The sequence below is a fragment of the Balaenoptera borealis genome, assembly GCF_965194805.1.
Source record: "Balaenoptera borealis genome assembly, chromosome: 3".
In the NCBI taxonomy this organism is placed as follows: Eukaryota; Metazoa; Chordata; class Mammalia; order Artiodactyla; family Balaenopteridae; genus Balaenoptera; species Balaenoptera borealis.
Genome location: NC_138866.1, coordinates 117,941,166 through 117,968,636, shown reverse-complemented (window position 1 = coordinate 117,968,636; position 27,471 = coordinate 117,941,166). Strand labels below are relative to the sequence as shown.

General features: G+C 56.4%; 1 protein-coding gene across 8 annotated transcripts in view; it reads left to right on the top strand.

Moving 5' to 3' along the window:
• Positions 1-25,212, top strand: part of TLE3 (TLE family member 3, transcriptional corepressor) — a 47,805-nt gene extending 22,593 nt beyond the window's left edge. For 2 of the 8 annotated variants that reach the window (XM_082385903.1, XM_082385907.1), the window contains exons 7-20: positions 7,539-7,743; positions 9,326-9,342; positions 12,987-13,106; positions 14,032-14,082; positions 14,731-14,883; positions 15,298-15,439; positions 15,997-16,181; positions 17,039-17,115; positions 17,906-18,155; positions 18,547-18,794; positions 19,654-19,801; positions 20,623-20,773; positions 21,873-21,949; positions 23,036-25,212. In XM_082385903.1, coding sequence (XP_082242029.1) covers positions 7,539-7,743; positions 9,326-9,342; positions 12,987-13,106; positions 14,032-14,082; positions 14,731-14,883; positions 15,298-15,439; positions 15,997-16,181; positions 17,039-17,115; positions 17,906-18,155; positions 18,547-18,794; positions 19,654-19,801; positions 20,623-20,773; positions 21,873-21,949; positions 23,036-23,143 — 1,932 coding nt within the window. In that variant the 3' untranslated portion in view covers positions 23,144-25,212. Of the gene's footprint in view, positions 1-7,538; positions 7,744-9,325; positions 9,343-12,986; positions 13,107-14,031; positions 14,083-14,730; positions 14,884-15,297; positions 15,440-15,996; positions 16,197-17,038; positions 17,116-17,905; positions 18,156-18,546; positions 18,795-19,653; positions 19,802-20,622; positions 20,774-21,872; positions 21,950-23,035 lie in introns of all 8 variants that reach the window. The other 6 variants (XM_082385901.1, XM_082385905.1, XM_082385904.1 and 3 more) reach the window with 3 other exon arrangements.
• The last annotated feature ends 2,259 nt before the right edge of the window (positions 25,213-27,471 follow it).

The window sequence follows — 27,471 nt, the reverse complement described above, 5'->3', positions numbered from 1 at the left end:
CCTCTCCCAGCATCTCATGGGCTTGGACCCACCTAGAGATCTCCCCCTGTGGCTCCCCGGTTGCCTCTCAGTCCCCAAGTTAAAGGGGTGCCCAACACGCCCTGATCCACCTCGAAATTCATCAGCCCCATCCTTTCCCGGCTTTCGGTGTCTCCAACATTGCAGGGGGGCGTGGACTCTGGGATCACCTTGGAGGCCAACCTGATTTCTCCCACCTCCCCAGGGGCCTGTCCCCTCACTGGCAAAGGTCTGCCCTTCTTTGGCCACCTGGGATCAGAACTGTCTCTGCTGTACTGTGATGTGAAACGTGCTGTGGCATTTGGGTCTGGGCCTTGTTGTCCCATGCGCTGAGCTGCCTGGAGGAGTCTTCATCATGGGCCCATGTCAAGTCCAGCCAGGGCCCCCGGCTAGGTCTCCCTGATGTTCTAGAAGTCCCATCTCACTCGGGAACAGGAAAAGATAATGCAGAGTGCTTCGTGAGGCCCACTTCTGGTCTGGCCCCTCAGTGAAAGGAGGAAGCCAGATCTCTCCCCTTTAGTGCTCCTACCTGGCTTACATCTTTAGTGCGTTTCTGGGATTGACACAGCATCTTTCTCCTGCTTGCTGCTTTGGTATGAGGCTGCTAAAGGATATTGAAGACAAGCGTCTGAGGAGAAACAGGTTTTTCAAGGGGACTTTGGGCAAGGCTCTTAGCCTCAGGATGCACCTGTCCTCCTTTGGTCCCTAAAATGAACAGGGTGGGTGAGATCACTGCTTCCCATCCACAGATGGCTGAGTCCAGGTCCCCAACGGAGCTTCTGAACAATAAATTCTAGGGCACTCACCCCAGAGTTCTTTTCCATAGGTTTGGGGTGGAACCGGAAATCTGTGGTTTTGAAGTTTTCTAGATCATTCGGAAGGGTAGTCAGGTTTGGGAAGCAGTAGACTGATTGGCTGAGGTCCCTCTAGCCCTCTGATTGGTCCTCTTTCCTCCTCTTGTTCTTAAGTACGGTCATTATTTCAAGGTGGAACTGAAGGCCTAGAATGTTCTGCTTGGTGGGATGAATGATGACTCTGGGCTCTTCATTCTGGGGCAGAAACCTGGAGACCTGTGTTCTAGTTAAGCCTCTTCCCCATGTGACCTCAGGCAGTCCCATCTCTTCCTCGGGCCTTAGTTTCTGCATCTGTGACAGGAGGGGGTGGACCAGTTCATCTCTTTGGGCCAGGCATGCCGGGAGGGGTGGGCTTGGAGTGACAGAGTGATGCTGGTGGATCCTGATCCTCCAACACATTACTGGGACCCGTGATGGTTACGGGGTTCTGTCCTGCTGGTCTGAGTCCCCTGGCAGCTGCTGAGTGCTGCTGGGGGATGGCCAGGGGGAGCGTTAGCCTCGGCTGAATCCTGACAATGTTGAGGCGGGAGGAGCAGACGCTCACCTACTGTGTGACAGGAGCAGAGAGGAGGACAGAAAGGGCAACAAGAGTGACTGGTCACTGCTTTTAGCCAGTGAGCTTGGGAGGCAGAGCCCCCAGCAGGGAAATCATAATATGGTAAAAGTTTGAAGTCTCCTTGGAAACCATCTTAGCCCAGGGTTCTTCAGCCTCAAGACTCGTGGACTTTGAGGCCAGATACTTTGTGAGGAGGCACGGTAGGGTGTTCAGCAGCAGCCCTGGCCTCCCCGCACTGGCTGCCAGTGGCACCCTCCCCCACACAGATGTGACACCCCAAAACGTCTCCAGACATTGCCAGATGTCCCGGCAGGGGCAGTGCATGAAATGGCCCGTGGTAGAGAACCACTGATCCAGCCGATGCCCTTGCTTTACAGAGACGGGGAGTGATTCACAGACCGTCACACGCGGTTCAGGAGCAGCGCCAGGCCAGAGGCCCCGGGCTGGCTTTCGGCTTAGGGCTCTTCCCCCGCTACCTCCCGTCCAGCCCTGGTGTGGCGCCTGTGTCCTCCTCAGTGGCCAGTTCACAGCGTGGTGGCTTTGCTGAGAGTGGCACATGAGTGGCACGTCGGGGTTCTCTGATACTTCTCCTCTCTCAGCTCCTCGTCCCTATCCGCTTTCCAGGCCCCGCCTTCCCATCCCTGCCGTGGCCACAGTGGAGTCCCTTCTCCCCCACTGTCTCCCCCCCACCCCTTTGGAATTAAAATCCTCTTATGAAAAAAACTTTTTTTTTAAGTTCTAAGAAAAGAGTGGAATTGGGGGAAGAAGCGCTGCTTGGATTAGCCCCACTTCCTTCAAGGAGTATTTAGGAAGCTACACGTTAGGTCAAGGCAGCTCGAGGCAGATATTGGAATTCAATTAAAGCCAACGAGTGGGGCCTGTGACCCCCATTTTCGAGGTAATTGCTTCTCCGGCTCTGAGTGAATGCGGCCGTCTCCCTGTCATTAAGAAGGCAGCCATCTAATCACTGCGCCTGACAGAGCCTCACAAGGCAGGAATTACGGATGGCTGAGGATGGGCTGAGGATGGCTCGCTGAGCCGGGGCATCCTGTGAAGGAGGAAGGAGAGGGACAGCGGGCTTGCGGCCGGGCTGACTCGAGAGAGTGATGGGAGGAGGGTGGCAGGGGGCCGGGGGGGCTGGTGGCCAAAGGGCAGGAGTCCTGCCCCAGCAGGGAAGGGCGGTGAAGGGAAGGGCCCAAAAGCCTTGTGGCTACCCACGTGGTACTGTCCGATTTGCCCCTCTTGGGGGAGAAGTAGCCCAGCCCCCTGGTCTGGGAGTTAGGGGGACTTTGGGCAAGTCACTTCATTCCTCTGGCCTGTTTTCCCCATTTGCGAAAAGATGGAGAAGGGCTGGGCAAGTTTCCTTTGACGTGCCCTCTTCAGTCAGTCATCTGGGGCTCTCTTGGGCGTGGGGTGGAAGGATTCTGGGTTCACATCTTGGCTCATTTCAGAGAGAGATGAGAGGTCAGGTAGACACATCTGGCGTGGGCATACCTGCAGCTAGTGGTGTGTATTTATCACATGAATTAGAGTATTTCCAGGGCCTCCCCTCCAGGTGAGAGAGGCCAGAATCCAGCGTCAGCTTGGTGTGAGGGGAGAGGGGACAGAGGGGCTGACGGAAGCCCAGGCTTGCTGGCCCAGCCTGCCCACCCCACACAGGGCCACTGGGAACTCAAGTGACTGTCTGGGGAAGGCAGGCCTGAAGGTGTGTGTCTGTTCGCCGGGGCCTGCCAGGACCCAATTACTGCAGACCTGTTACACACCCTTTTTTCTTGGATCCAAGTTATTGGGGGATCATTCGAGGGTCAAAAGATTCCTGAGCATGAGGGGTGAAATACTGTCCCTTGGTCAGCAGCTTGCACAAGGCCTCCCCAAGCAGATTAAAGACCTGTGAACTGATGCTACCCACCGTTTTCAGAACTCACGTTTTACTTTGCTCCGTGCTGGTCCAAGGTCACTGAACCCGGCAGGAGGAGGGGCACGTACCTCACTGGCCCCACTGACAATTTGGCCTGCATTCCCTTGGAAATTATTAGTGGAAGATGTAGGTGTTGGCTTGATTACTTTTTTTTTTCATTTTTTATTTTATATTGGAATATAGTTGATTAACAACATTGTGTTAATTTCAGGCATACAGCAAAGTGATTCAGTTGTACATATACATGTATCCATTCTTTTTCAAATTCTTTTCCCATTTAGGTTATTACAGAATATTGAGCAGAGTTCCCTGTGCTGTACAGTAGGTCCTTGTTGGTGCTTCTTATTTTTTTTTAAATTGGGTAAGCGGGGTGAGGAAGGGGGAGGTTTTAGCTTGTTACAAACTACACTGGGTATTTTGAAGCCAGTCCTGAGGTTCTCGCATTCCCTCCAGGATGCTGATGAGCTGGGTTCAGTTGACCTGGAGAAGGATGGTGCAGAGAGCGTGCCTTAGAATGAACGCATCTGTTTCTCTCAGCCAGGGGGCCGTGGTAGAGAGAAGTCATGCTGGGTTTGCGTCCTGGCTCTGGTTACTTTGGCTTAGCAGAGTTCCTTCGCCTCCCCCTGAGCCTGTTCCCGTCTCTGAAATGGGGATAACGGGGTTGTTGTGAGCTCTCCAAACTATAACAGAGCATGAAGGCACAATTCAGCCTGGAGCTGGGGGGCCACCTCCGTGGGCAGGAAGTAGAGGCCGGGGCTGCTCTCCCTCTCCTGGGAGGGCAGGGCGTCTGCATCTTATGCAGTTAGGACTCTGTCTGGGTGTCTTTGGTGGGTCTCAGCCCTGGAAATGCTTAGACAACTTCACTAGGTTTAACCCAGATCATGAACCTGAGAAGTGAAGCATTAAATCAGGTAGCAGAGGCATGAAGCGCAATGTGCATAATCCAGTTACACAGACTCGGCCAGCGCGGGCCTCCCCGACAGCCTCCCATGTAAGTGGCCATACCTTCGGAGCCCGGGACCTGGGCATTCGGCACACGTGAGGACAGGGACACACGTCTGCCCCACGGGACATGTTCTCTGACAGGTTGCTGTTCCAGCATGAAATGTTAAAGGTGGGAGGAAGGCATGCTCACGAGGGGGCTTGCTTCCACACGCCTCACCCCTCTTTTGGGGTTGGGGGGTGGGTTGTTGACTTCCTTTCCTATGGTGGACGGAGAAATCCTGGTCTTGGAGGGAATGGTGGAAGCCAGGGACAGGCTGCTGCAGAGTGACGAGCCCAGTGCCCTCCTCGAACGGTGGACTCGATCCCATTTGTCCCCAGTTGAAAACGCTGTCACCCTCCCACTCGGATGTCACTGTGTTTCTGCACATCGTCCTCTGAAGTCATAGATATGTCACAGGGATAGAAATGCAGCCTGAGGATGGCTGTGCCCTGCCTGCGACACGGGGACGGAGAGACGGGTGGATCACTGCCAGCCAGCTCCCCCTGCCCCGCTGCGGCAAAGACTTTATCTCACTCTTTTATCACAACCAGGACTGTTGTTAGCAGACCCTTGGCCCAACAAGGCCTGGCATCTGTCCTCGCCCCAGGAGAGAAGCCTGGGAGGAGGTCGGCTCTCAGTCCCTGCTTCCTGGAGCCTGCTGGGCTGCTCCCGACTATGCCTTCCAACCACCCAGAGCAGACCTCAGGGGAATTTCTGGCTGTGCAGGGGGTGCTCTTGTATTTGAAGATGAGAAGTACACGGAAGCTGCCTTTCCTCTGTTGCAAAGGAGACACTCCTGCTTGATGGGCCACGGCTGAAAACCACCCTCTCCGTCTGGGAAGCTCAGCAGCTTTGAAAGCCACTGTCTTCCAAACAGCCACTGCAACCACAGCCTTTGTTCCAAGCTTCTGGTGCTAGTTCACTGGTTCATGTTTTGGGAAGCAGGATGCATCACTGATGCTCGTCGTCCCAACCAAGAGGAGGCTTGGATCTGGGAAGGTGGATGGCTTTTGGACAGAGCCACTCTGCTGACTTACTTCCCAGCCTCTCTGTGTAAACCCTTTTCCAACATTTTCATCTATTCACCCAGCAAATGTGTATTGGGCAAACATGCCAGGCCCCACTCAAGGTGCTGGGATGGATAAAACAAGGTCCCTTCTTTCTGGAGCTCACGAGTTGGCCAAGATCAGAGAAAGATGAAAGATGCAGTTCTATTTGTGGTCCGCTCATAGTTTTTGCTAATGTTTGTTGAACGCCTACTTTGCCTTCACGTGTAATAATGCACTTGATCCTTGTACAACCCGAAGAGATGGGCTGCGTTCTGATCCCCACTTTGCAGATGAGGAAACTGAGGCTGAGAGAGGTCCACTGTTGTCTAAGGTCTTATAACTGATAAAAGATAGAGCGGGACATCTTCCTTAGTCTGTCTGGCTCCAGAGTCTAAGCTGTCATCACTCTCAGAAAGGAGGAACCTGTTGTGACCCGGAGGATGGGGAGGGCTTCCAGGGGGCCCTTCGGCTTCGTTTCTGCTCTGGCGTCTCGAGGCAGATCTGGGGTCAGGCTGCAACCTGGACCAGTGCCCACCGGCAGCTTCCGTAAACTGCCCACCAAGAGATGTCCTAGGTCTGGAGCAATGGCCGTGGGTCCCAGCCTTTCTCCCCAAACTGAGAAATGAGCTCTCTGGGGCCAGGAGTGTGGTGTGATTGGGGGTGCCGTTAAATTTGGGGGTGCACCAGGTGGGCAGTTTGCGGCTTAGTTGGGGAAGAGCGGGGCTCTTAATCCCTGACCTCAAACACACTCACTGCCTCTTGGAGCCTCACGTCTGTCCAGAACTGTGGGCCTTCATTGTGTTTTGTTGTCTGTCATCAGTGGCCTGAGAGCCACGGTTCACACTGACAGGCGAGCTTGTCACGTCTTGGCTCTTTGTCACCCCCACCAACTCTTCTTGCTTTGGGGAGGAGGGTCTCTTTAGGAACATTCTTTGGATGACGTCGGTGGTTGACAGATTTGAGTCCAGATACCACACTAGTGGTGAGGCTTGGCTAGTTACTGGCCGCCCACTCCAGCCCCTAAGTGCCAGTTTGCCATCTGTAGAATGGGCAGAACCCTTCTGCCAGGTAGTTGGAAGGGTCAGAGAAAATATTTGGAAAGGGCCCAGGCATTCATTCAGGCATTCAGTAAATTTCTGTTCCCTCCTTTTGTGCTCGTTGAGAAGAAAGATGTATGTGTACCCAAGGGCCCAGCCATTCCTAAGAAATATTTCAGTCCCTGTGAAATATTCAGCTGTGGTGTAGCTTGCGCCACAGTGCCTGAGGTTCTTGACGCAATCTTGGGAATGATAAAGGGCGCTTTGTCTTGGCTGCTGGGGGAGCACAAGGGGAAGGGGGAAAAGAAGGCTCTGAGGCTAGTGCTGAGCGGAATCCTTGATTAGGGATTGTTAATCCTTGCTATTGATAATAAGTGACTTAATGCACGACTAGATTTTGGAAGGGGAGGGAGCCATGGAAAGGCCTCTGGGGAAACGTTCAGCTATTGTTATGAGATCACTTAGTGAGTAACCTGCCTGAGGTCACCCAGCTAGTCAGTGCCAGAGCTGGGATTTGAATCCTGGTCTGTCTTGATTCCAAAGCCCCCACTCTTCCTGTTACCCTGTTCTCCACTCTGATGTCCAGTGACGTTGGCTCTCATTCCACTGGCCCCAAACTCCTCTTGATCTCGGGACTCCTCTGCTGTGTCCTGCCCCTGCTCTGTAAGACAGGCGTGGAGTTCCTCAGAATTAAGGAGTCTGCCCCAGGGTACGGGCTCAGGGTGGGAAACGCTGGCTGCTGACGTTTGCAGGCATGTAAGCATGAGCAAAACTGTGACCGCGAGGAGCTTAAAAGTGGATCGCCCTCAGCGGAGAGGGAACCCCGATGACTGGCTTTTAAATGCATGCTGTATTTATCTTGGGCTTGGAAACATGCATTGAGAAGTTCTGTCCTGAGACTGGGGTTGGAGAGGAGATGGAGTGTTTGCCATCATAAATCTTGTGTCTCAATTGTGGTCCATTACCAGACTTCCTCCAGCATGACAGCATGTGTGGCCTGAGCTGGGGGCAGAGGTTTGGGGGGCATGTTCCCCCCGGCACTTCCTGGAGGAGCAAGAGGGCTGGCCCGGGCCTCCCCGGCCCTCCCCGCTCAGCCGCACTCACCACCAACTTCATTGCAGCAACAGCAGCTCCAGGCGCAGCACCTCTCCCACGCCACGCACGGCCCCCCGGTGCAGCTGCCACCCCACCCGTCAGGCCTGCAGCCTCCAGGGATCCCCCCAGTGACGGGGAGCAGCTCAGGGCTGCTGGCACTTGGTACCCTGGGCAGCCAGGCCCACCTGTCGGTGAAGGACGAGAAGAACCACCATGAGCTGGACCACAGAGGTGCGGCCCGGGGCAGGGGCGGAGGGCAGAGTGCAGGGCGGGGGGGCAGAGGTTTTGGAGGCCCCTCTGTGAATCGACACAGCAAATGCTGTCACCCGAGGACCAGGAGTTAGCAAAAGGCTTGGCGCCATCTATTAAGTTCCTGGTACACGGAAACCGGACCCCCATCCCCCAGGCCACCCCCCAATCCCTGATGTGTACCTGCTCTTCTTTGCCCTGGAAGACATGTTGTCCTTTCTTCCTGGAGTACCTTCCCATCTTCCTAGCCACACCCTGTGCACCCTCCAAGGGCCAGCCCCAGTCCCACTCCTTCAGGATGCCCTCCTGGCCAAGCTGAGGGTCTCTTTTCAAATTCCCATAAGAGTTCAAGAGTTGGGGGTCCCAAGACGGAGCCCTTTGTTGCCGTTCTTCTGTTTCCTACCCTGGAAAGAGTTTTATCCTCACCAGGATCATTAGTCCTTGGACAGAGACCGAGTTTTTTGGAAAAGATACCCAGTTGGCGCTCAAGTAAAGACTCGTTAGGGGACTGTCTTTAAGTAGAGGTGGTGGTGACGCTGCTGCAGGGAGATGATTGGGAAGACTGGGAATGAGAACGTCCTCTACCCTTAACCCAGCCTGTCCCGCGAAGACCCCTGAAGCTGCGCCGAGAAGGGCCTTGGGAGGGCCTAGTTTGATCGGGAAAGGAGAGGGCCTGGTGGCCTCCTAGCAGACCCTTTGCAAAGATTGCCACCTTGTGTGGTCTGCCCTTAGATATTATTTTTCTAGCTTTATTGAGAGATAGTCGACACATACTATTCTGTTTAAGGTGCACCACATGATGGTTTGATTTGCCCTTAGATATTTACTGGGGCACATGGCCAATGCCTTATGAGCCGGCCCTGAGCACAGGGGGCTTGGAGTGTTACCATCCTGCCCGGGACCGGGGCCATGGGGCAGTAGTAGCAGGTCATGGGAACCAGAGACTAAGTTTTTTTGCCCCCTGCAGTAGGGTGGTCCTCCTGGCAGAGGAAGAGGGCCTCCCCACAACAGACAAGGAGGATCAGGGAGCTAGTGCTTGGCCGGGCAAATAATCAGAGGCCTCAGCTTCCAGGGGCGTCTTGGTAAAGAAACAGAGAAGAGTGTTAATTAAAAAACAACACCACCAAAATACCACTCCCATAATTCCTTTTTTTTTTTTTAAATAACAATAATGTTCTCAACTCCCAGGTCCTATGGATATTTTGCATAGCACGATCCTTCCCAAGTTTATGGCTTTAAAAACTGCTGACCAGTAATCTTGGTGCCCTTCTCGGCATGTCAGGGAGAGCTAGGCCACAGATCCCCCCCGCTGCCCCACCGGGGCCTGGTGGCCGGGTGAAGCATTGGAATTGGGGCGGTTGATTTCCAAACTGAGAGACGTCACCTAATGGCCCTACCTTGGCTGACCCGCGGTGACTCAGAGAGCCAGGCCGCTGCCCGTTTTAGAACCCATGAACTAGCAAAGCAGAAAAGCCAACTGGACGAGACTGACCTTGTTTTCTTTTTTGTTTCTCTGTCTTGGGGGACCTGCCCCTCCTCCTGCCCTGGCCTTCTGTCCCCAAAGAGAGAGAATCCAGCACGGTAAGTGCCAGCACTCTGGAACCTGTGGGGGGGGGTTGGTGTTTGGGTGCTGGGGGGGGTCAGCCCTCACCCTGTGTGGGCTCCTGGGAGAAGGGTGTCATCGTGAAAGAGGTGCTGCTGTCCCCTGTTGAGTGACCTGCACTTGGGGAAGCCTTCATCTCTCCAGGCTTCAGGGCCATCATTTGTTAAATGAAGAGCTGGCTTAAGTGGGCTCTACTAACCAACCGCCTTTTATACGAGAGTTGATTACTGGAGAGGTCAGCCAGCCAGCCCTGGGCCCTCCAAGGGGGGCTGTGGAGTCACAGGGCTGAACCCAGAGCTCGGGACCCTGGTCCCCGCCTCGTTTGGGGCCAGAGTGCCTCCCTGCCCCCCAGATTGGCTGACCCCTGTATGATCCTATATCCTCCTCATTTCCTCCCAGCACCTGAGGTTTCTCCCTGTTCTAGGCTTTAACTCGGTTTGGGAAAGTGCTAGCAAGAGAGCGTTAAGGGCAGGCTGCCTGCGTGTCTGTCAGCTCTGAGATTTGTTGTAAATCTTTCTGATCACACTGAGGCTCAGAGGTTCTGTTTCAAGTGAATAAGCCTTCTGAATAAGCACAGTGGAGTCTGGATAAAAAAAATCCTCCAGCGATTAACACAGCTATTTTATTCCTCATCGCCGTCCTTGTATCTGGGGCCATCTAATCTGTTAGGATGGCTTTGGTTATTACCTCGTGTTAAGTAGGACTTGGAAGGTCAGGCAGTTAACTAACCATCTAGACAGCAGCTTCCTTGGGCGACTCCTCCATCCCGACCCACCTCCCCTTGCCAGCCCTCTACCCGGCTGACTTTAAACCTCCCATTAGCAGCAGTGCTCACGTCCCCTCTCGACTTGCCTGTGTGCTCAGAAATCCAGGTCATTTGGGCCCAGGAATGGCTAGGTGCATAAGAAAGGAACAGCTGAAACTGTAAATCCATTTTGATTGCTTCAATGTTGATCCCAGTAGGTGGCCTTGTTGGAGGGCTGGGCTGGACACCTCAAGGCTCAGTCTGGTCCCAGATGCATGGGATGTTGGGTAGTCCTCTTGGCCTCTCTGAGCCTCAGTTTCTCTATCTGTAACATGGCAATATTCCTGCCCAGCCGGCCTCTCCGCTTAGCTAGGAAGACCCCCTGCTCAGAACAGGACCCAGGATCCTGGAGCTTAACTGCTGAACAGGGACCTGCCGCAGAGAGAAGTGGGTGCTCGGCCCCTTCCCTGCCTTCACACATTCTCATGCTCATCCTCGTGGCTCTTGGCTCTGGCTTTGTGCCCCCGTCTGTGAACGGTTTCTGCTAAAAGGAACCCATGGGGAACCCCTAAGAGCTGGGCTCTTCGCTCCGCAGTGCTCGCCGACATCCAGACTCAGGGCAGAGGGGCCATCCTTGGGCCACTGGAGAATTCCGTGGAAACGAATCGGGACGCCGTCCTGGGCCGGGAGGGGGTGTGGGGCGTCCCGGGGAGAGGCAGTAGGGGCTCACATGTGTGCACGCGGCCATGGTGTTGGAGGGAGTGTAGACAAACGTAATCAGCCCTTTGGAAACCAGGTTGTCAACAGATGAGGCCCCGGCAGGAAAGACAGGGCCGTGTCGGAGTGGAATGGGCTGGAAGCTGTCCCAGAGGGGTTAGTCTGGAGTCCAATTAGAGGTAGCTTCATTCATATTTCCTTGCCTAGCCGAAGCAATAAAAAATACTTAGTTTTTTGGCCGCCTGCCAGCCAGAGGCGGGCTGGATCGATGCCGCTAAACGCCTGACAGGACTCTCCTCCGGTAGCAGCGAGGGTTTTCAGCCTGACTGCAGGAGAAGAAAGAGCCCGCTGTTCTCTGAGCCGTGGCCCTGGTCGCGGGGAGAAACGCGAGCAGCCGCGCGGCCCCCCTTTCCTCCCCGCCTGCCCCACCCGAGAGCAGAGGGGCTGGGAGCGCCGCTGCTTAGCACGGGGCGGGCCACCGTCAGAGGAACTGAAATGAAATGACGGCGATTTTTCTGCCGGCGCTCGCCGCGGCTAATTGAATCACGGCTGTGCGTGTATCGCCGCCGCGCCTGCCCGGCTGTGGGGAAGGTTGAGCTGCGCTTCCATTATAACCTCCGTATTTTCTTCGAGGCTTGATAACTCTGCCAGTTTAATTTGCTTCAGGCAGAAGCTTGGCAGGGAAGGGTTGCCCAGAAACCGGCTTCGGGGAGGAAATAGAGTTCTGCGTCTGGTTCCCGCACCACTCGCACCCGCCCCCGACCCAGAACGCCGACCCCGGCCTCTGGGGAAGTGGGGAGACTTTCCACCTGCCTCTTGACGCCCTTCTCCTCTGAGCAGACGTCCCTCTGGGTCCCCACGTGGCCTCGTCACACACCCCTGGGGATGGGGATGGGGATGAAGTGGACTTGGCCTTCCCTCCAGCTGGATTGTGAGATCCTGGAGGGCAGGGACTGCGTCTTGTTCTTTCCTCCACACCTGGCATCCAGCCCCAGGCCTGATCCAGGGCAGGTGCCCTGAAGAGGGTGCTGAGCGAAGCGGGGACGGTGTCGCGTGGTCTCTTAGGAAGGGGCAAACCTGGGCAGCCCCCTAGAGGGGGTTGTGATATTTTTCTCTTGGCACGGAGGTTTGCTGGCAGGTACCCCTGCCCGTAGCTCCTTCCTCCCTGCTCCCAGCCCGGTGCCGGTGGCCACGTGATGCCTGCCGTTCCTGGTTACCCATCACACCATCAGCCAGGGTCCTCCTCTGTGGGCAGCTCTCCCCTTCCAGCACCACTCTGTCCCCGGGCCCACTGGCGGGTGCTTCTCCTGCCTCGCCTGTTGGCCCACCTTCCCTCTTCCCAGGCCCGAAATTCCAAACTCTTCTCGTCCTCACTTGCTTTGTAGTTGAAGGGAGAACTCGTTAAGTCTCTTCCAGGCCTAAAAAACTTGGGTTTCCTTCATGTTGCCTGCTGCTGGGGGACCTTGGGCACGTTGCCTATTGTCTTGGGGCTCCTCCTTTCCCGTCATTACAAAGGGGGGGGAGTCTCCCTGTCCTCTATACCTTTTCCTGTCTTAAGAGGGGAAAGGCTTCATGACATTGCATTTTCTGTTTCTTTATAACCCTGGCGTTTCTCTAAAGTTGTAGGAGGCCATGCTGTAGTTGTAGGGTGTTCGCACAAAATGCCCCATTGCCCTCCTACACTTAGGAGGCCTGTTGGCACCCCGGCGATCCCCGTCCCCATCAGTCTCCGCGCTCCTGTCGGGTTCAGCTGATGAAGTATTGCGCTTGGCCCCAGTTTGTCGGCTCAGATCCATCTTTCGAGACCCAGAGCAGATTCAGTTTCTCCATTCTTTGAGCAAATATGTGTGGCAGGCACAGATGGGCGGTGGAGGACACAGGCGTGACCCCCGCCCTCATGAGGCATACGGTCTCATAGGCCAGAGGCAAATGGCCCGTGCTGGGTAATTATCTAACAGCAGCTACAGAAGAGAATTGACGTGCTCCCGGGGTCGCTCCCAGGGGAACCGAGTCTGGGGAGTTGGGAAGGCGTCCCTGGGGAACCTCCGATGGAGCTGAGACCTGCAGGACACACATGACACCTCAGCTGACCTTCTGAATCACTTAGCTATGTCAATATGTGCATGAAATGTTCATACTAACTCTCCTTCTTGCTTGCAGAATAACTCGGTGTCGCCCTCGGAAAGCCTACGGGCCAGTGAGAAGCACCGGGGCTCCGCGGACTACAGCATGGAAGCCAAGAAGCGGAAAGCGGAGGAGAAGGACAGTTTGAGCCGATACGTACGTCTGAGAGCGCGGCGGGTTCCGCCGGGGTTTGGATTGGGTGGGCTGGGCTGGGGGAGACCCCACGGGGCCTGAGTCGTGGGAACGTCAGGAAGAGGTGGGGGCAGGAGACGCTGCCCCACTGAGGAGGGCAGGTGGCCCGGGCAGGGGAAGCGTCCACAGACCGATGTCCTGTGAGCCTGCGGACCACGGCCAGGAGGCAGTGGACAGGGAAGCCATCCCGGCCTTCGTGGGGCCTGGGGAGAGCTAGAGGCACCTCCCCCGATGGGCCAACAACCCCCTGCTGCCATCACGGCCCCCTCAGGACCTCCGGTCTGCTCTGGGGGCCGTCCCTGGCATCCCCACACTTCGACCCTACAGGTGGTCACGGTGTCTGCTCTGTGCCAGGCCGAGCGGGGTTGAGAGCTGGGGCAGAGGGCAGGGGGCGATGCGGTGTGGGACCCGGTGCCCTTGGGCCCGGCCCTCCGTGTTCAGCCACTTGGCTGTTCTGGGGCTTTGGACACGTTGCACAGCCAAAGCCTCAGCTGCGTTTCTGGGAGACGAGGCTAATCACCCCTCCCACACAGTGATGGGAATGATGGAACGAGACCAGCGCGCTCACTTGCAAATGGTGGTGGATATCAGGCCAGCTGGAGAGAGGTGTCTGGCTCCAAAGTGACACGTTAAAGCAGGCTTAGAAATATTATAACTGGGCAGGTGTTGGTGAGGCTGCCTGTGGGCGTGGGAGCAGAATGACCCTGGGGCTGGGGTCTGGGCTAGCAAACAGCAAGGAGAAGAGGTCAGCTTTGGTGGGGCTGAGTGGGGAGAGTGTGGACTTCGGGGTTTGGCCGGGGTTCAGATCCTGGCTGGTGGAAGCAGGGGGCGTGGTTTGGGCTCAGTCTGGGGTGGGCGTGGCCTCTCACTGGCTTCCCTCTCCGTGCAGGACAGTGACGGGGACAAGAGTGACGATCTGGTGGTGGACGTTTCCAATGAGGTAAGGGCTGGCCCAGGTCGCAGGACGGCTGTCCCTGTGCGGGGTGGTTGGCGATTGCTCCTGTCCTGGGTGGGAGCTGTCGTGTCTCGGCTGTTGCACCGTTACCAGCAGCCCCAGCTGGGTGACGAGGCCTTTGGGGTTGGGGCATCCAGCTGGTCAGGAGGAGGAGCGCAGGGCTTGACTGCCTGGTGGCTGGGCGTTCGTGCGCGCTGCTGGGTTCCTAGGATGGGTCTCCAGAGAGAGGCCCCTGAAGATCCCAGGGGAGGGCTGGCTCCCAGTCCCCATGGTCCTCCAGGTCAGCTCTGTTCTCCCCACCACCCCTGGGATCTTGGGGTTGTGAGCCCCCTGGGTCAGCCTTAGCGAGGGATGGGGAGCTGGAAAGGATCTACCCAGGGCCGAAGCCCAGCTGCCCAGCTTGGAGTCCTGAACTTGTCTTTGATCTTGGACAGCTCACCTCCACCCACCCAGGCCTCAGTCTCCCCATCTGTGGGATGAAGGGGTCAGACTAGGTCATTAAAAACTCGTTGTCCCCACTTGGGACCAGGCTCTTTTCCCATGCCCTGTGCCCACTCCCTTCCCGTCCCCAGAGCAGAGAAGACTCCAGGCTCGTCACTGCTTAGCACATCCCCACATCGCTTGTGTTTTTAGGACCCAGCGACGCCCCGGGTCAGCCCCGCACACTCCCCTCCTGAAAACGGGCTGGACAAGGCCCGTGGCCTGAAGAAGGACGCCCCCACCAGCCCCGCCTCGGTGGCCTCCTCCAGCAGCACGCCCTCCTCCAAGACCAAAGACCTTGGTCATGTATGTGGGGTCTGCCCCTGGCGCCACAGAGGCTAGGAGAGGGTGGGGAACGTGGGGGCAGAGGGAAAAGGGTCTGGAAAAGGGTCTGGATCTGGAGTGGTGGTAAGTGGAAGGCAGAGGGCTGGAGTAGAAAGCACACGGATTGGGGCTTGGCCTGGGTTCAAATCCTGGCTTTACCACTTACAGGCTGAGCCCTGTGCTTATTATTAGTTAACATTTCTAAGCCTTGGTTGCTGCATCTATTAAATGGGCACAATTACCACAGTCCCTGCCAAACAAGATTGGGCAAGAATTGAGGAGCTGTGGGGCAGAAGATTCAGAGCTGGGTCCAGCACTGGGCTTCATGTGGTGCCCAGCTCTTGGGAGAAAGGAATCTTCATGGCTTCCCTTGGTCTCTGCATCTGCCCTTTTCAGAATGACAAATCCTCCACCCCTGGGCTCAAGTCCAACACACCAACCCCAAGGAACGATGCCCCAACTCCGGGCACCAGCACGACCCCGGGACTCCGGTCGATGCCGGGCAAACCTCCAGGCATGGACCCGATAGGTATAATGGGTAGGCACGATGGGGCTGGGCTGACCATGTTTGAGGGGAGGGGGTCTGCCCCAGGCCAGGGCTGGAGCCTCACAGATGGGGGCCAGGGAGGGGGGTCAGAGTCAGGGCTCTCCCAGGGCCCGTCTCTGGGGGACTTGGTCAGGTTTGAGAAGGAGGTGAGTGCCTGGTGCTTCAACACCGATGTCAGGGCTTACTGGAGCCACTGTGCACTAGGTGTGTGGAAGGAGCTTCAGACCGGTCAGGACACCAGTGATCTGTCTGCCTCTGCTGTTCTGTGAGGCTCTGAACAACCCCCTCCTCTGGGCCTCCCGAGTCCTGCTCTATAAAAAGTGGTGGGCACATCTCTCAGCTCGAACCTTCTTAGGCTGTGAAGATGGGGTTCTCTGGTCGGTGGGTTCAGTCCAGGAGGACTGCCTGGAGTAGGCAGCTTTAGAACACAGGAAGGATTGCTGCTGGGCGGGGAGGCAGCCTGGTGGCCTGAGCTTTGCCCTTGATGGAGGCATGGGGGGCCCACTCCCCTTGGTGGCCTCTCCCGGCTGACGCCCGCCTCCTTGCAGCCTCGGCCCTGCGCACGCCCATCTCCATCACCAGCTCCTACGCTGCGCCCTTTGCCATGATGAGCCACCATGAGATGAACGGCTCCCTCACCAGCCCCAGCGCCTACGCCGGCCTCCACAACATCCCACCCCAGATGAGCGCGGCTGCCGCCGCCGCTGCCGCCGCCTATGGCCGATCGCCAATGGTGAGCTTTGGAGCTGTACGTAGACCTTTTGGCTCCTTTTTTGGGGGGACTGGGTAAGGAGCGGGGGAGTTGGAGGGGGTGAGGGTGGCCCTTCCTGCACACCAAAGGGGACCTCCCAGGCCCAGCGACCAGGCAGCTGCCTTCGGGGCAGAGTGTTTATTAGGAATAAGAGTGGAACACACTTGGGGGTCAGCAGACCTGGGTCCCACCCCGCCTGCCCGTCAGTCGCCACGTGACCTCACACAACACAGCCTCCCTGGGCTGCCCCTTTCCATCTGGGAAGCGGGGCTGACACCTCTCTTTCTGGGCTCTGTGGGGGTGGGAATCCCACGGTGAGTCGGGCGATTTCCACGAGGCAGGGGCTTGGCAAATGGGGCAGCCCGTTATACCAAGATTTGTCTGCCGTTTATTGAGAGCAGTTCAGACTGGAGAGGGAGGTCCTCTTCCAGGAGACGGTTTTTCTCTTGATCTCCTGAACCCAGGTTGGCCTCCTCTCCACATGACAAGCCTTCTGGGACACCAGGGGAGGGAACAAAGTGAGGAGGGGCCTGCTCGGCCTTGCAGAGCAGGGAGAATGAGCTGGGGGTGGGAGTGGAAGATAAGCGGTTCAGAGTTCGGGGTCTGGACCATCATCCTGTTCCTGCCATTGTCCTGGACAAGGCGCTCGGCCCTCCTGGGCCCGTACGCTCTCTGGAACAAGGGGCTGTGCTCTGCCCAGCTGTCTCGGGTTCTGAAGAGGCAGCGCCGTGCGGGTGGGACAGGAGGTGGTGGAGGAGGAAGCCGGTGGGGGGGGATGTATAGTGGGGGGACGTATGGCGGCACCCCTCACGAATGGCTGGCCTTGCCTTGCCTTGCAGGTTGGGTTTGACCCTCACCCCCCGATGCGGGCCACGGGCCTGCCCTCCAGCCTCGCCTCCATTCCTGGTGGAAAACCGTAAGCTTTGGCTATTTTCTGCTTCTTGGGGAGGGCAGGGGAGAGCACACCACCCACCCACCCATCCCCTGCCCCGGTGGACCTCCCCTGAGGAAAGGTGCCTGCCCCTCTTGGGGTACCCATAGGCCAGGTTGCAACCCCAGCAAAGCTGCCTGGCCACACTCCTGAACGGCCCCCAGGCTCCCTCTGAAAGGTGAACGAGACAGGGCTGGGGTTGAGGATGTGGTCCCTGGGCTCTGAGAGGGAAGGAACACTTCGGACACTGCGGTCTCCCAACCAGATGCCATGGAGCTGCCCTGGCCTTGGGGGCTCCTGTGGGTTCTGCCCACAGCTGGCACCTAAAACAGCAGGCCGACCACGCTGGCTCACCCCGGGCTCTCATGTGCACCCTGTTGATTCATTTGGAGGGTCGCAAACAGGTTTTCCTCCCTAATGCCACCGGCTCCTAGAGGAGGGGTGGCGTTCAAGCTGGGTCCTTTCTGGAGTCAGCGTGTTCGGGATTCTGTAGATGGTGGGGAAGGGTGTTCCACGGCCAGTTGGGGGTCAGCAACCTGGTTTGGAGCAAGGATCTGTAAGCGGGGGCAGAAGCAAAGGTTGGACTCTGCAGCAGTTTCCGGCCCGGTGCAGCCAGGCCAAGGAGGTTGGGGTTACCAGGTGCCCTGAGATGTGGGGAGAGGGGACACCTGGAGGCAGGGAGGCCAGGCAGGGGCGGGTGCCGGTCAAACTGGGCAGGAGTTGTGCAAACTGTTAGAGGATTGGAGATGGCAGAAGTGTGGTTCTCCCCTCCCAGAGCCTACTCTTTCCACGTGAGTGCTGACGGGCAGATGCAGCCCGTGCCCTTCCCCCACGACGCCCTGGCAGGCCCCGGCATCCCCAGGCACGCCCGACAGATCAACACACTCAGCCACGGGGAGGTGGTGTGTGCGGTGACCATCAGCAACCCCACGCGGCACGTCTACACAGGTGGCAAGGGCTGCGTGAAGATCTGGGACATCAGCCAGCCGGGCAGCAAGAGCCCCATCTCCCAGCTGGACTGCCTGGTGAGGACCCCAGGGCTGCGGGCGTCCCTTCCCACCGGTCTAGGAGAGCGGGGCAGCCTGGGTCAGCGGGAGAGCCCCATCCCCCCCGGCCAGGTGCAGCCCTGTATTGGCTGGGCGACTTTGGGCAAGCTGGCAAACCTCCCTGAGCCCCACTTTCGTCGTCTGTAAGGGGAGATGATGCTGACCTCCAGGGGTTTGTGAAGAAGGGAGTGAAAGTTTGAAAGGGGGGTGAATGAGGAGTGGGGTGAGTGAGGAGCGGGGTCGGACTGGCAGCTGCCTTCAGTAAGGGCAGGAAGTGAGCAGAAGCGGCCAGGGTGCTCAGTGCTGTGGACCCTCCTGGTCCCCAGGCGGGGAGGTGGGTGGTGCTGAAGACTGCCCCTTCCCCCTCCAGAACAGGGACAACTACATCCGCTCCTGCAAGCTGCTCCCCGACGGGCGCACGCTGATCGTGGGCGGCGAGGCCAGCACGCTCACCATCTGGGACCTGGCCTCACCCACGCCCCGCATCAAGGCCGAGCTGACGTCCTCGGCTCCGGCCTGCTACGCCCTGGCCATCAGCCCCGACGCCAAAGTCTGCTTCTCCTGCTGTAGCGACGGGAACATTGCCGTGTGGGACCTGCACAACCAGACGCTGGTCAGGTTAGGCACGGGAGGGAGCGGGGGTCCTGGTCCTCGGGAAGGCCTCGCTGGCCGTGCCTGGTATCTTTGCTGCGACTGGCCTGTCCGAGGTGCTGTGGGCCGGCCGGAACAGCGCGGGCGAGGGCACCCAGGTGAGAAAACAGCTTGTGCCAGATGCCCGGCATAGGTAGAGGATGGAGGGCTCCTTGGCCCAGGAGCTCGCACAAGGCTCTGGGGAGAAGGGGAGCTGGAGCAGGCCTGGGAGTGTGGGACTCGGATGAGTGGAGACACACAGACAGGGCAGGAGAAGGAGAGGCGTTGAGACCAGAGTAGAGGAGCAGTACCTCTTGGTGGTTAAGTGTGGGGCCTCGGGAGCAAAGCTGCAGGGTTTCAGTCTTGCCGCCGTGTGACCTTGTGCAAGTCACTTAACCTCCGTGCCTCGGTTTCCCCTGCATGCAACGGGCAGAGTGAAGCCCCTTCCTTAGAGTCGAACCCCAGCGCCAGGCCCAGCATCGGCCCTCAGTGCAGTGTGGCCATCTGCGTTAGTCATAGCACCATGCAGCTGGTTTATGGCCTCGGCCACGTGGTTCATGCGGGGTGACGAGGATGGATCAAGAATGCAGATTGAGGAGGCATGGGGTTTCGGGCTAAGGGGGGTTCCCCTGTCACGTACCTACTCCCCCAGAACTGCCCCTGCCCAAGACCCTTGAGCAGAGTAGGAGAGGGGCCCAGGCCTGGCTCTGCTGCAAGCTCCCCGGGGGACGATGGACCTCAGTTTCCTGTTCTGCTCGGGCGGAGCTGGCCTGCCCCCTGGGATGGCTGTCCGCTTGGCATCGGTTCTTCCCCGGAGCTCACCGCCATCCCTGCCTGGCCTTCCTAGGCAGTTCCAGGGCCACACGGATGGGGCCAGCTGCATAGACATCTCCCACGACGGCACCAAGCTGTGGACCGGAGGCCTGGACAACACCGTGCGCTCCTGGGACCTGCGGGAGGGCCGGCAGCTGCAGCAGCATGACTTCACCTCCCAGGTGTGCCCCCGAGACCCCCCACTTCCCTCCATTGGAGCAGCGTGGGGCCTTCCCTCCCCAGGTCCCAGTGGCTGGGTCAGGGGACAAAGGGACCCTTACACCTGGTCGTTGCAAATGGACCTGAGACCAACCTGAGCCATCTGGGAAGGCTTCCTGGAGGAAGTGGCAATGAAACAGAATCGACAAGGCTTTGGAGTTGGACACACTTGACCCAACGGCTTGGATTTGATTCCCAGCTCCTCTACCATTGAGCACTTTGGCCTTGGTTTTCTCACATGGGATGGGAATAGTCATAGCTACCTCACGGGTCTGGTGTGAGCGCCTGAAATGGTCCCTCTAAAAGCCTTAGCTGTAAGCCTGGCTCATAGAAAGCATTCTATAAGTGCCAGGTATTACTATTTTTTGTTATTATTTTATTACTCGTTTTAATATTTTAATCTTGTTATTCAATACGTTAGTGTTTTATTTACTCATATTTTTCTTAAGGAAAGGCAGAAGTCACTGAGGCAGAGAGAATAACTGTGAAAGTGAAATATCTGTGCCACCTCTGAGTTTGCTCTGCCACTTTATAGAGTCAGCAACCTCTCTGGGCCTCAACTTCCTCACCTATCAAATGGGGATGAAACATGAGATCCCATTCCCCCGGGTTATCGGGCTAGGGGTGGGGGGGTGGGCTTGGCTTTGCAAATGGCAGGTGAGGAGGTGCTGGGGGAAGGAGTGGTGGGACGCTGAGTCTTCAGGGTCCCAGAGCAGGGCCTTCGAGGAACCCCCACCCCTGTGGCTCTGGAGGATGCTGATCTCTTTATGCCCCTCCCCCGCAGATCTTCTCGCTGGGTTACTGCCCCACCGGGGAGTGGCTGGCCGTGGGCATGGAGAGCAGCAACGTGGAGGTGCTGCACCACACCAAGCCCGACAAGTACCAGCTGCACCTGCACGAGAGCTGCGTGCTGTCCCTCAAATTCGCCTACTGTGGTGAGCCTGGGGGAGTGGGAGCCCCAGGAGGCCTGGCCTGCTCTCCGTGCATAGATGCAGCCCAAAGCTTAGAGAAGGGCCAGAACCCCAAAGTGAGCACAGTCCCAGAACCAGGCCCCCTGACCCTGACCAGTACCCCCATCTGGCATCCCCCTCTGCATCCTCGGATGCAGATACTGCAAAGGGTACCAAGCACTTGTGAGACCAGGCCAGAGCCAGACCTTGCTGGCTTGGGGCAGAGGAACAGTACTCACAGCCCTGCCAGCAGTGCTTCCAGGTGGTTCAGACCCCAGGCTTTGGTGGCCATAGCCCTGGATTGGAATATCTGCCGGCCCACTTTTTTTTTATATATATAAATTTATTTCTTTTTTTAAAATTATTTCCTTTTGGCTGCGTTGGGTCTTTGTTGCCGCGCGCAGGCTTTCTCTAGTTGCAGCGAGTGGGGGCTACTTTTTGTTGCAGTGGGCGGGCTTCTCTTTGCGGTGGCTTCTCTTGTTGTGGAGCACGGGCTCTAGGCGCGCAGGCTTCAGTAGTTGTGGCACGCGGACTCAGTAGTTGTGGCTGTGCAGCTCTGATGCGTCCCGTCCTCTCTAAACCCCGACGGGTCTTTCTGTGGACCAGGAATTGCAGGTGCCCCACGTGGCTTTGGGAGCTCTGGGATATTAACGCAGGCAGAGCCCTGGCAGCGCACCTGCAGAGATCCGCCGCCTTCAGCTGGGTCTCCAGCCACTCAGAGCTTTGTCATTCCTAGTACTTCCTGCCGTCTCCAGTAGTAGAATCGAGATGGATCAGTCGACCTTAGAGGCTTTAAAAAGAATCTTTTGGGCAGTGTAATCCCTGTGATTAACTGCAGATCCTCCCTTTCTCCGTCCCAGCCTGCCCTCCCCTCCCCTTGATTGCGCAGAAAGGCATTCTCTGGGTGTCGATGTTTGTGTTACTGTGTCTCAGTTACAAGATGCCTCTCACAAGTGAAGAGTTGGCCCAGCACTGGTTAGCGGTTCACACTGTGTTTCCATGGCAGCCGGCCATGCATGGGGCGGGTCTCACTTTAGAGGGCAGCAGCCCACAGCCTGATGTTTCCTTTGCCTCCCGCCTGCAGGCAAGTGGTTTGTGAGCACCGGGAAGGATAACCTTCTCAACGCCTGGAGGACACCGTATGGAGCCAGCATATTCCAGGTACCACCCGCCATGCGAGCACCCCTCCTGATTCTGCCCAGAGTCACGGCCTATCCGCGGCGATGGGGGCAGGGGTGGGGGAGGTAAAGCAGAACTTGCCCCGGGCCTCTTCCAGCCCCTACCTGCCAGGGGTCCAGGATGGGTTCTCCAGAGGCAAGGGCTTGGACTTGGGCACATCAGTGGGCCGCACACTCTGCTGCTAATGGCATCTGACCCCTCAGGGTGAGGGCTTTTAAGCAGGGGCTCTTGTAGGATTTCTAGAGCAAGGAGAAGTGAAAACATGCTGTTGGCTTTGGCCTGCACGCTGAGCCCTCGCAGGAGGTGTGCTGGGCATTTGAGCAAACTGGGCAGCTTTTTTTCTGAGCGGTGTTGTCTGATATTCAAGTAAGTTCGTATTTCATCTCAACACTTCAAAGTAGGGAGAGAGGTGGGGCAGGAGAAGGATCCAGAAGGAAATGGGAGAGAAGGAAGAGGCTTTCTGTGAGTTTTCAAGACCTGGGGCCTGATGCTGCACCCTCTCACTTGGTCACTCACACGCTCCCACACACACAGACACGCACACATACAGAGACATGCCACACACACACACACACACACAGAGTCACACTTTTGCTCTCAGAGCCAACAAGCCACTTTCTGGATTCAGGCTAGAAGTCTGGCATCTAGTGTGTCATACACGTAACTTTCAAGTCTCCAGTTACACTGGATGCTTCAAAACTCAGGTGCAAATCCTTTTTCTTAGCTCACCAGGCTGAGAGTCTGGCCTGTTGACACCTGCTCCCAGCTCAGAAAAGCTTCTTCCTGTTTGTAAACTCAGGATCAAAGCTCATGCTCAAGTGTTCTGTTTTGCTTCTCAGAGCTGACTGTAAAGATCACGTTGGGCCCTGTTAACGAGCTTTTCCTTGTGGGGCAGCAGGTGGAAGGGGCCCCTCTAACGGGAAGGGCTGTGTTTGAAGGCCTTGCAGTGTGGGCTCCAGGGCGGGCAGAGGGCGGTTGAATTCGGAGAGCACTGAAAGGGCGTCCAGTACCCACAAAGTGAATTTCTATCCTTTCTCTCGCCGCCCTCTCTTTCCTCTCCTCCTCCAGTCTAAGGAATCCTCGTCTGTCTTGAGTTGTGACATTTCGGCGGATGACAAATATATTGTAACAGGCTCTGGTGACAAGAAGGCCACGGTTTATGAGGTCATCTACTAAACAAGGACTGTAACAGGGCTGTCAAACTCTGGGAGAAACAGACACAGCTGTGCCAGGGAGACCCCGGCGAGGGGCTCCGTGCACGTGGAGGATGGGCGGCGAGCGGGCCAGCGCTGTGCTCCCGCGGCTGAGAAGGTGCCCCCGTCACAGTCGGGACTCCCAGGCGTGGATTGATGGGACTCACGGACTCTGATGGATTTCTCCTCTCCTCCTCCCCTTAACGATCCTGGCAGATGCTACACATAGATTGATTCGGAGGCTCGTGGCTCCGGCTCCCCACAGACACCCTCATGAATCTTTCCTTCCCCTTTTGTTTTTGATGTGTTCCCCTGCCCTGGCTCGGGGACACTGGAGCGTGGACCACATGTTTGTGCCAGGGGAGGGGGGGTTTCACGTCCCTGACTGTGCAGCGCACAAGGTTTGTGAAAAGTGTAAATAACAGACTCCTATCTCGGACTGGTCAGCGGGGGGAGGAGGCCCCTTCCCACCGGCAGCGCCAGCCGTGTATTTCGCCTGCTGTATTTGTAATCCACTCGTGGTGGTGGCTTTTTTTCTTTTTTTTTTTTTTTAAAAAAAAAAAAACAACAGAAGTTCCCATCTGGGAAGGGGAGGCAGGGAGCGGGGTGCAGAATGGAGAAGGGAGTAGGATGGGGAGAAAACTCCTGGGGTGGAGGAGAGGCACTGCGGCTGGCAGCCAGGTTGGCTATCAGGTACCCCCCTGGACAAGTGTATCTCCATGTGGACCTGGGAATCGTTTGAGACGTGTCAGGACCAAGCTCCAGACAGACTGACGGACTGACAGAGCTTGAGATGGGTGCCAGCCCGGGCTGACTGCAGCAGCAATGGTGGGTTTTTCTGTAGTCTCCTGAGCTCCATGCTCCCCTTTCCGGTGTCTGACCCCCTGTCTCTCTCTCTCTCTCTCCTCTCTCTCTCTCTCTCTCCCCCTCCCTCCCCCTCTCTCCCTCCCCCTCCCTCCCCCTCCTCCCTCCCTCCCCAACCTCGACCTGACCTCCGTCTCTCTTTGGTGCACACTTGGTTATCATGATGAGAAATGGAAGCTCGAAGCCACTCTGTCTCCAGCCCTTCTTAATCTTCGGACACAACCTAAAAAGGACACAAAGTTAGAGGAAAGCATAGCAACTCAGCTCAGGGAGCTACCAGAGGAAAAATAGTAACTGATGTGGGTGCTTTTTTTTTTTTTTTTTTAATTTGAATAAAAGGAATTAGAAGTGATGTCCTTTCATAAAATGCCTTCTCTCCCCTTTCCTGCCTCTGACCTCCTCCTCTCTCCTTAGAGGGAAAGTGTGTATTTAACCTGCAGAGCTGTGAGTCTGAGGTTTATCTCCCCCCTGCCTGGGGAGAGGGGACTTGGGGTTGGGCTGGGGGCACACGGGGCTGACTTCTTGTAGCTTCCCATCTCTCTTAGGAGCCCCGACAGCTTACAGGTAGAATATCGTCTCCTGCAGGTGCCACTTTTTGGTACCAAAATGTTCTGAGGTATTAGGATTTTGGTGGGTTTTTGGTCTTTTGGGTTTTTTTTTTTTTCCTTTTGGTCTTATTTTTTCTTCTTCTAAGGAAAAGCTAAAGGCCGTCGTGAGTCCTGGTGGTGGGCTCTCCATGGATGTAGCATATGGAAGATAATTTTTATACTGCATTTTTATGGATTATTTTATAATGCGTGATTCTGTCTGGTGAGAAGGAGGGAGGGGCTCTGGTGAACCACCCCCCTACCCCACTCTTGTTCCTGGGTGAGCCCCTCCCCCGACCTGGCACTGCTGCAGAGACGGGCAAGGTGCCCTTCCCTTTCTAAGACTGGGGAGGCGTATCCAGAGTCTATCTGTCTCTCTCTCTCTCTCCCCCCTCCTCTCTTTCTCTCCCCCCCATCCCCCGCCTCCCTCTCTCCCTCCTCTCTCTCTGGGTCTCAGATGCTCAGCTGCCACCTCTTGTTAAGGCTCTCCCCACAAGGGAGGGCGAGGGTGGAAGACAAGTTGATTCCTGAAGAAAAGAGAAAATGAAAAGTCATTGTAATGAGCTGTTTTTATATTTTTAAAAGTTACTATTTAAAGGTTGGTTTGATTGTTGCGTTTTAATTGCCTCCCCCCCCTCCCCACCCCACTCCCCCCAAGAACAGAGCGGGGCGCTGTCACCCCCATGTCCTGGGTCCTGGGCAGCTTCCTTTGTCATCCATAAATGTGAGCTCTTCTCTTTTCAAAGCACTGCCATGCTGCCCCCGGCCCTAAAAAGTGATCTCGCAGGACAGTTAAGGGGAGTGCTTAACTTCCCCTGAGGGGAAGCCCACAGGTAACACCAAAGTCCTAATACAGCTGTCACTGCAAAACTTTTTGGGGAAAAAAATGAAGTGTGATGAACTTCCAGTGACATTGCAAAGTGTCTGTGACGTCACTTCAGGACCCTGAAAACCTCCACCGTCTTTTTTAAGCTTAAATTCAGATGTTGTGGGCTGATCCCGCTCTCTAGCTCACTAAGGGTGCGTTTCTGAAGGAGGAGGGATTTATTTACAGAAGGGGCAGGATAGGAAATGTAGGGCAGTGCCCTCAGGGAGGCAGGGCTGGCCTGGGATGGTTCCCAGGCTCCTGGCTGTCATGCAGCCTTGGGCAAAATCTCTCTAGAACTAGGGACTAGCACGGTTTCCAACTCCTTATTTTGTCAGTCATTGTAAATCAGCACAAACAATTGCCTACTGTTATTTCATACAAGAAAGGGAGTTGAACATTTGAAAAAAAGAGTGACGATCAGGATAAAGCAGTCTATTCTAAGCCTAGAAAGGACAGCTGGACTGCACACACGGGTCATTTATCTGGAGCCGGTTGTCCTCTCAGGCTTACAGCGAAGAAGCTTCCAGCAGGTAGCAAGAATGCCCATCTGGGGCTACAGTTTGGCTGACAGCTCTGTCTTGTACTGGTTGCACAAACGAGTAAAAGCATCACCCCTTTGAACCACAGTTTCCTTGTTTGTCCAGGTCTGATTGTCACAGCAGAGGGCCAGAGGGGCCAGATGGCAGGCCCTGGCCAGAAAGTTCTGTGTTTGCCCAGTGGGTTGCCCATCGGTGCCGAGATAAGGTTGGAGTTGAGGCTTGCATGCCCCAGCAGGTAGAAAAGCGTCTCTCATAATGCTCACCTCCAGTCTTGTGCTGCTGGGAGTGAAGGCCAATATCAGGTCCATTTCTGAGAAGGGGAAGCGACCTACCTCCGAAAGGCTGTCCTACCAAGATTTCCTGGGCACGGTCGAGGATGGAGAGATGACCAAGTTTCAGGCCAAGCGCTAGAAGCTCACAGTCGAGGGTGGGGAGAGACATTTGACCTGTGAAAGTGCAGTTGGGGACACATCCTTGGGCACCGGCTGCTGGTGCCTTGACCCCTTCCTGTCATCATGGCCGCTGTCCTACAAGGAGCTCACCAAGCCTCTCCACGCCGAGCCTCACGCTGTGCCTGCTTCCTCTCTTCCTCTCTCCCCCACCCACCGCTGCCCTCCCATGCTTCCCACCTTGCAGAACCGCATCTCCCCCTCCTACTGAAGCCCAAAGCTGCGTCTTACTGCTCTGCAGGTGATTCATCTGCACTCTGAGGTTTGTGAGGCCTCTTGGAGTCTTTGGGGAGAGACCCAAGTATTGTAAACAATCTGACTTCCATCCTTAATCCCCCGAGCTTGCCCATGCCTTCTCCTCCACAGGATGGTAGAAAGCCTTGGTATCATTTTTTTAGCCCTTTTCAAAGTCACCGCCTAACTATTGCTGCAAAAATCCAGGCTCATACTAATTGCAGCATTTCACACACCTGTTTGCACAGCTAGACTAGTTTCCCTGGAGGGCAGCGCCCAGGACTTCATAGGCCCGGGGCAGTACTAGTGAATAAAGGATGAGCTTTCACTGGCTTGAGATTATCCCGTTTCTCAGGGCAAGTGGGCTGTCCCAGTGCTCACCACTGAAGCCCAGAGAAGGGACTGGCTTCTGCAGTTCTTCAGTTCTGTTGTGCTGCCTTTGCTCAAAGCAAGGAGATCTGTTTGAAACACATGGAGAGGGCGTGGTCGTCAGAAGCCAGCTGTCACGGTTTTAGGTCACATCAGGTTATGTACAAGGGTCCAGGCCAGACCAAGCAGGGGCAGTGACTCTCCTAAGACCAAGTCACCCTCAGGCCTCTCTCTGAGTCACTGGCATCCCTGTTCCCCACCCCTAGGCAGCCCAGACCAAGCAGGGGCAGTGACTCTCCTAAGACCAAGTCACCCTCAGGCCTCTCTCTGAGTCACTGGCATCCCTGTTCCCCACCCCTAGGCAGCCCAGACCCCAGCAGGGGCAGTGACTGTCCTAACTT